Genomic DNA, 8,743 nt, shown 5'->3' on the forward strand with positions numbered 1-8,743 from the left:
CTGTGTCCTGTCTGTGTCCTCTCTGTGTCCTCTCTGTCTCCTGTCTGTCTCCTGTCTCGCTCAGTCTCTTGTCTGTCTCTGTTTGTCTCTCTTTATCTCTGTCTCCTGTCTGTGTCCTCTCTGTGTCCTCTCTGTGTCCTCTCTGTGTCCTCTCTGTCTCCTGTCTGTCTCCTGTATGTCTCCTGTCTGTCTCCTGTCTGTCTCCTGTCTCGCTCAGTCTCCTGTCTGTCTCTGTTTGTCTCTCTTTATCTCTGTCTCCTGTCTGTGTCCTCTCTGTGTCCTCTCTGTCTCCTGTCTGTCTCCTGTCTGTCTCCTGTCTGTCTCCTGTCTGTCTCCTGTCTCGCTCTGTCTCCTGTCTCGCTCTGTCTCCTGTCTCTCTCTGTCTCTCTCTGTCTCCTGTCTCTGTCTGTTTGTCTCTCTCAGCCTCCAATGGATATTGATTTAGATTTTGCCTCACAACACACTGCCAAGTCAAGTCATCCATTCATGTATTAAGTCCGCATGACAGAGTTTCTGACTGAGCCCTAAAAATGATGTGTGGGGATGGAGGAGATTTTGAATCTGTATTGGAAGAGGATTTTGGTCAATGTGTTATGATGGCTGTTGCTGTTTTGAGTTGGGAAATGTATAAATCTGCAGTCCTGAGAGAGAAGGTCCTCCAGCAGACTGCTCTCCATCTCTCTTCCACTGCCTCAACCCCCAAGCTTCTGTGGCTGTCCCATCTGCCTACCTAACTGGCTCCAGTCAACCCTCTCTGCCCTCTCCCAGGGTATGAGTGGGATGTGTGGGGGTGAGATGATGATGATAAAGGAATCCCCTTCCTGCCTGTCCACCCACTGATTCTCCCTGCCTGCCTGGGCTGAATGCACTACCACAGTAATGCAGAGGAGCTTGTGTATGTGTGTGTGTGTGGATAAGTAATGTAGGCGCAACTCCCTCTGCTTTGTGTGATTAAATCATGGTAGCTATAGATATTACATGAGAGAAAGGAGAGGTGGAAGGCAGGTTGACTTTTATTGTCATGAATCTTGCCCTGGAGGCAGAACTGAGAGATGTCCGCTAGATGGGCCAGCTGCAAGTCAAAATGAACGTAAGGCTAGGTTTAGAATCATGTGCCAGCTAGTGACCAATCTGCAGAGCTGCCTCCAGGGCAAGATTCATGACAAAAAACACTAAGCTGGAGGTGGAGAGAAGACAAAATGGAGATGGAAGGTGAAGGAGAGAGAGAGAAAGAAACGGCCTACACAACAGAAATGCTTTGCTGCAGTGATTTCCTCACATGACAGTGTATTTAGACTCTGCAGTACTTTATTGTTGTGATGTTTTGACCCTCAGCTCTTTGCTATAAGCTGTAAAGTGTTGCCTCGTCCATTGTGGCACTGAGCTTAGCAACCATGAAAGAGCTATCACATCGCAGACAGATTTTAATTGGGCTGTTCGAGCGAGCCGTCAGCATGTAGCCACATACACACACACACACACACACACACACACACACACACACACACACACACACACACACACACACACACACAGTGATGCGCAGAAAATAATGAAATAGCACAGACATCCTTCAACAACATGACATGTATTATAATAATGGCCCCTCCTTCTCCTCCAGTTCTACCAGAGTGGGATCCAGCTCTAATCTAATGGTGATAGACTATGTCCCGGAGAGTGGGATCTAGCTCTAATCTAATGGTGATGTTTAGTAGAATCATCTGAAAGACTATGTCCTGGAGAGTGGTATCCAGCTCTAATCTAATGGTGATGTTTAGTAGAATCATCTGAAAGACTATGTCCCGGAGAGTGGGATCCAGCTCTAATCTAATGGTGATGTTTAGTAGAATCATCTGAAAGACTATGTCCCGGAGAGTGGGATGTTCACACACAGATTATGCAATAGTGAGTACAATGGGGTGTGAAACGATTGGATTCCCATTCGGCTTATGTCTGCATGCTAAATGGTGGATGAGCTACTGTTTCCACAAAGGAAACGAGTTGATTCTCCACAGAGATGCGTGGTATGGGTACACCCCATTAGACACACCTTTTAGAAGATGTGAGGGCCCATAATATTTCTAGAACTAGTGCCCAGAGTTTTTCCTCAACTCAAGGACCTACACATAATTCCTCTTCTAGCTTACCTTCCTCTGCACATCTCTCCCTCACTCTCTCTCTCACTCCCTCCCCCCTCCCTCTCTCCCTCTCCCCAGATCACCTGTCTCCAGGACTTCTTCGGCGAGGACGACGTGTTCATCGCATGCGGCCCAGAGAAGTACCGCTATGCCCAGGATGACTTCCTGTTGGATCACAGTGGTAAGGCTTCTGGTAGGCCTGACTCACTACATCTAACATCACCTATATGTTGTGAAACCTTGGTCTCTCTCATAGAAATAGGTGTAGATTCCTGTTCTAGTGTCTATATTTCTATGGCCTCTCTGTCCCAACCCTTTCCTCCCTCTTTCCTTCATAGGGTGCGTGGGACATGCCAGGTCTCTCTCGGCAAAGAGGTCTTCTGACCTCAATGGGACTTCCTGGTTAAATAAAGGTCCTATAAATTGCACACTATTCCCTATAGAGCCTCCATAGGGCTCTGGTGAAAAGGAGTGTACTCTATTGGGAACATGTTGCCATTTTGGACTCACCCCTCCTTTCTGTCTCTCATAGTATAGTGTAACTTCCCTAAAGAGATGTCAATGCCAAACCACTTTCCCCTTTTCATAGTAGAAGTCAGGATGAAGTGTGTCTGAATGGTGTAACATGATAATTATCTGTCAACCACACAATAGTGAACGTTCATTTTCTCAGTTGAATGAGTCTCATAATTGTTCTAAAAGTGGTTCCGGTGACTCGTGATGCTTAATGATGACTCTAACATAATCATGACTTAATCATGACTCTGACATAGTGTGATCATCACTCAATGTCTGAATTCATTCCTCTCCTCCAAGAGAAGGAAACTATTGATTACAGTATGTGTGAGACTATCGGTCTGAACACACACAGATTCCTGCCTTCTGTAGGGGAAGGTGGCTGCAGTCACATTTTGTAGGGTGTAGTAGTAGTAGTTCATTCCATTCCAGGGTTCTTCAGTGACTGTCATTATGTGAATATGTACCATCCCTGTGTTGAGAAGAAGCCGTTCTTGAAAATCACTTAAAATATGTCCACAGCGATACCCCCTACTGCAGCAGGATATGGCCTCTTCATAGCTAGCCCATTGTTATCTTAAGCAGGCCGATGTCAGTACAACTCCTCTGCAGTCCCCTATCCTCTGTGCTAGATAAGGTGGAGACAGGATGTACTGTCTATAATATCCAAACAGGCTAATTTTAGACACTTCTCCAAACTATTCCCAAGGTTCTAGCTACATCCTGTTTTCTTAGTGTTGCTCCTGTAACATAACATTTAAATCTGCAATATGTCACTTTTTGGACAACCTGACAAAATTCACAAAGAAATGTGAGGTATAGATCTGTCACTCGCATTGAAAGCAAGTCTAAGAAGCGGTAGATCTGTTCTATGTGCTCTTTCTATATGGCCCATTTTAAAGTTTTGTTTTTTGTGTCTTTTTACTTTCGGTTTTGTACACCAGCTGAAAATATATGTCACAGCAGTTTAGATGGTACAATGATTCTCTGCACTATACTTGCTTGTTTTTTCACATAAACAGAAATTAGGCAAACTATTAGATTGTTAGCAACAAGGAAATGGCTGTCATTTCTGCATAGTGCATCTTTAAAACACACACACACACACCGGTGTAAACACTGTTTGTTCTAACGATGAGTGTTTAGTTTCTTCATCTGAATCTGTTCTTCAGTTGTTTTAGCGCTTCCTTGTCCTACTTCTCCTGCCAGGCTCCATTTGAAGAATTAGGTCTTCTCAAAAACAAGTGTTTGCTCTAGGTACCTCTTTTCAGCTGCTAAGTCTTTGCACAGTGTCTTACAGGAGTCCCAAGGGGCTGTTGCACTGTCAGACTCAATTGTGGAGAACAGTGTCAAATCCAAACATAGGGAACGATATAAAAAGTCAACACCGCAAGTCAACAAACTTGCATGGTACAGTAGCTAGCATCGTAGTAAACTGAATCGCACCTGGGGTCTGCTACAATAACAGGCTTGGGTCACGTCCACTTTATTGGGAATAATTTGTCTCCAACTGGCCACAGCTGGTTGGTACCTCCTCTGTGTTCATGGTGTCATAATAGCGTCTAACACTGTAACACCCCCCAATTAACAGCATCTGTCATGACCCAGACAGTTTAACCACTAGTCTCATTACAGTAACCAGTCATATGCTGCTCCTGAACGCAGCTCGCTCTGTCGTCAACGCTGCTAAAACAACTCTATCACAGGCGGTTGGTGGCACCTTAATTGGGGAGGACGGGGCTCGTGGTAGCGGCTGGAGCGGGATCAGTGGAATGGTATCAAATACATTGAACACGTGGTTTCCATGTGTTTGATACCATTCCATTCATTCGGTTCCAGCCATTTATTATGAGCTGTCCTCCCCTCAGCAGCCTCCACTGTTTTATGTGTCTGTGCAACACCACCAAAACAGTTGAACCACCAACCTCGTTACCCCAACACCTACTGCTCCAGCATGCAGCGCTGTCAGCCTTGTCAACTGGTGTACGCACCTCTGTGAAACGCTACTAACACAACGGCGTTGGTAGCAGCGCAGCAGGCAGCAAACACGATAGCGTAATTACCACAGCTTGTGCATTTTTCATGCCGTTATGGCGCGCACAGAGCCACAGATGACTGCACATGTGGTGTTCGTTTGGAAAAAGCAAATGTTTATTATTATTTTTTTGTGGAAAGCTCTCTGCGTGAATTAAACATTCTTAACTTCTTGAACACTCCCTACTTAATGCTTTCTCAAAGAGAGCCAATTATATTATAGAGCTAGTTCCTAGCTGGAGCTGTTTTAAAATAGTTTGACTGGAACACTGGGGACTGTATTGAATTGTGCTAGATAGGAAATGAGGTCGGTGTCTGTGTGGTTTTAACCCTGTGTGTGTTGTCTTCACAGAATGCCGGGTGCTCAAGTCTTCATACTCTGCTCGCTCGCCTACTCCAACAAGGGCTGCTGGGAGCAAGAGCCCTGGACTCTCACGCCGTATCAAGTCCCCTGGCATAGGTATACACATGCATGCACGTACACACAAACAAACACACACACAGTTATTGGGTGATGGACTGAGTAACTGATTTTCATGTGACACTAACTAGTGTAATCACCTCAAAAAGAGTTTCAGGATTTTGGCAGGCTACAGGCCATTTGGCCAATTACCAAACATTTTTCTTAAGCTCAGTTAAAGCCTCATAATCAATGTTTAAGTTGGACATTGAAACCTCGACCTGTAAAATTGTTTTTTGCAAATCTCTCTCTCTTTCTCTCTGCAGTAAGAAGACCAATCCATTACTCCACCAGTAGCCAGTCTCCTGTTAAATCCCCAGGTAAGCCTGTTGACATCCTGCACTGCCCACTCTATTGGCCCATTACCCCACACAAACAAACCACTCATTTGCATCTCGCTAGCTATCATTGCTAGGACCATGAGTTTTCCCCTGAGCATGAAGCCTAACCAGGAATGACTCCTGGCCTTAATCATCACCACAATATGTTAACAATAATCACAAGTCTTTCTCAGAGAGGGCACCAATTAAACCCTTTTGAGGTTCCTGACTGCTTGGAGTCTTGGTCAGTACACCCGTGGCCTGAGGTTGACCTTGTGGCTGACGGGGACCTGTGAGAGGTCCAGTTAGTCTCCTTCAGTACAGTATATTGTAATGTCAGTCAGACTCCTGCTGTGTAATGAAGTGCCATCAATTACTCTGAAGGAGCTCTGCTCCACTGTTGACCTCCCTGGCCTGCCACCCTGACCAAAGACTATTTAAAGATCTCTGGATATCGCTCTCTCTTTCTCCCCCTCTCTTTCTCTGGCTCTTGCTCTCTCTTTTTTTCGCTCTCTATTTTTCTCTCTCCTCTCTTCCTGGCCCAGAAACTCTATCTGGCTTCTACAGTATGCATCTAATCTGAGCACAGACTGGTGCAGGACCAGCTGATACAAACCCATGTACTAAATTAGCCTCAGTGCTTTAGTCTTCAGCTGCTTTCACTGAGCCCTTCTAATTGAATTGAATAATCACATCAGTTGTCTGGCATCACATTCCCTAGTAGGTGCTGTACTGTATTGGTGGTTCTGACTGTTGTTCGCAGGTCCAGATTGGTTGTCTCAGGGAACGGGTACAGCGTGTGGCAGTGTACCTGCCAAGAACCTAGAGTGTGTGGCAGATGAGGCCTTTCACAGAAATACACTACCATTACCAATACAGCCGACTTCTCCAAAGAAAGGCCATGCCTGGCCCTGTTGTTTGAGGAGAGGACTGGTTGTGACACAGGGAGGTTCCTGGAGGTAGGCTGCTTGAGGTACCCTTGAACCCTCAGGGTCGTAGCTTTCGTGTGGCCTAAGCTGCAGACAGATTATCCAGGCAGCCTGCGGAGGCACCTGGTGTGACCCTTCGTGTTTGTCTGTTGGAGCCAAACACGACCTGCTTCCCCCCAGAGGGGACCGGACAGGAAGTTGGACTGTCACACACAGTTCTAGACACGAAACGCCACACTACACCTGAAGAAAATCTAGCACTTGGTCTTAAGGAAAGGTCATGGACTTGAATTCGTGGTGGAGAACTGTTAGTACAGAGATTTTTCAACTCAGTGAAAGTAAACCCATTCAAAGTGAACTTTGTTGTGTCACAAATGGATTTCCTGCCCTATCTTATATCACTTCCTGTGATAGAGGCATTTCCTTTAGTATTCAAAGAAATGAAGAAAAATAGAATACACAATGTAATAACAGTAATACACTTTTAACCAGCCACATCTCTCCAGAGGAAAAAGGACTTCCTCTCTCGTTTGCCCTTCCCCACATCAGCACGTCCTGTTGGGCCAGCCCTAGCCCTATCATTGTCTTACTATGGCTCTCTCTCTCTCTCTTTCTCTCTCTCTCTCTCTCTCGCTGTCGCTCTCCTCTTCTCTTCTCCCCCCCACCAGTCAATGGTGTCCCCAGCAGTACGATCTCCACCCCCAAGTCCACCAAATCCAATAGCTCCTCCCCCACCAGCCCCCGCAGTATACACAGCTTCAAGGTGAGTCACACACACACCGTGTCTCACACACACACCACCAATAATCTCCAGATAATGATATTGTACTGTATGTTCCCGTATAGGAAGGGTGATTGTATATTTAGACACATGCTATAAATAAACATATAGTAGCAAATGATTTAACCTCAAGTGCACTAGATCAGGAATAGTGGTTGGCCAGAACGCTTGAATCTGTTGACAGTGGGGACAACAGCACTTAAACGTTCTCGAGATGATTATTACAGTTTGGCAACACCTACACCGTGTTTACTTGGCAGGTCCATAACGTTTGATAGAACTTAGTGACTCTGAAAGACATCACAAAGTAAAGTATTGAAAAGAAAGATTGATGATGTAATCCACCCAGTTCAAAGGTGTTTCAGCTTGAGATTCCTCCTTTAGATAGCGTACTAAATAATGCATACAGTTTTCTAGTCCAGGTAACTGAAATAAGGCTTATGTGTACTTCTAGAAGTGTTGAAAGAGCTTCTCTTCCATAATAGAAAAGATTACTGAGATGACTTGGCAGATTCTGTCGCATGTGAAAGCCAAGAATGCTTGAAAAAGGAGTCTTATAATAACCCATATAACCTATTCAAACAGCCATCACAGCTCTCTTTTTGGAAAAGGCCTCTCGTCAAATTATTCATTATTTCCAACATTGGTCATCATTTTGATCCATTAAAGTTTGTGTTTCCTCTTTCTGTGCCTGATAAGTGACAGTAGGGAAGGCCTATCCATTAAGATAGGTCCTAACACCCTGTACTGTTCTGAAGGGCAGAACACTTATTTTACGCCAAATGCATAATTAACACAGTGATATATATATCTGCTCACTTTCTTTTGAGTTTGGGTAGGCACACAACGTCCACAGAATGGAGAACTGTAAGAGCAATTCAGAAGAGACGTTTTTTTGTAGAATCGTCTTCTGTCTTTCCATTGAGCTACATACAGTCGTATGAAAGTTTGGGCACCCCTGACAATTTACATTTATAAATAATTGGGTGTTTGGATCAGCAATTTCATTTTGATCTATCAAATAACTGATGGACACAGTAATATTTCAGTAGTGAAATGAGGTTTATTGGATTAACAGAAAATGTGCAATATGCATCAAAACAAAATAGACCGGTGCATAAATTTGGGCACCCCAATAGAAAACATCACATCAATATTTAGTAGAGCCTGCTTTTGCTAAAATAACAGACTCTAGACGCTTCCCATAGCCTCTAATGAGGTTCTGGATTCTGGATGACGGTATTGTGGACCATTCCTCCTTACAAAACATCTCCAGTTCAGTTAGGTTTGATGGTTGCCGAGCATGGACAGCCCGCTTCAAATCATCCCACAGATTCTCAATGATATTCAGGTCTGGGGACTGGGATGGCCATTCCAGAACATTGTACTTGTTCCTCTGCACAAATGCCCGGGTAGATTTTGAGCAGTGTTTTGGGTCGTTGTCTTGTTGAAATATCCAGCCCCGGCGTAACTTCAACTTTGTGACTGATTCTTCAACATTATTCCCAAGAATCTGCTGATATTGAGTGGAATCCATGCGACCCTCAACTTTAACAAGATTCCCA

General features: G+C 44.7%; 1 protein-coding gene across 1 annotated transcript in view; it reads left to right on the forward strand.

Annotated features, from left to right (window-relative positions):
• LOC139375543 (serine/threonine-protein kinase DCLK2-like) overlaps window positions 1-8,743 on the forward strand; it is a 55,518-nt gene that overhangs the window by 38,696 nt on the left and 8,079 nt on the right. Inside the window, exons 3-6 of the mRNA XM_071117373.1 lie at window positions 2,217-2,319; window positions 5,041-5,148; window positions 5,415-5,468; window positions 7,066-7,160. Of these exons, the coding sequence (XP_070973474.1) occupies window positions 2,217-2,319; window positions 5,041-5,148; window positions 5,415-5,468; window positions 7,066-7,160 (360 nt within the window). The remainder of the gene's footprint in view (window positions 1-2,216; window positions 2,320-5,040; window positions 5,149-5,414; window positions 5,469-7,065; window positions 7,161-8,743) is intronic.

The sequence above is a fragment of the Oncorhynchus clarkii genome, chromosome 19 (genome assembly GCF_045791955.1).
Source record: "Oncorhynchus clarkii lewisi isolate Uvic-CL-2024 chromosome 19, UVic_Ocla_1.0, whole genome shotgun sequence".
Classification (NCBI taxonomy): Eukaryota; Metazoa; Chordata; class Actinopteri; order Salmoniformes; family Salmonidae; genus Oncorhynchus; species Oncorhynchus clarkii.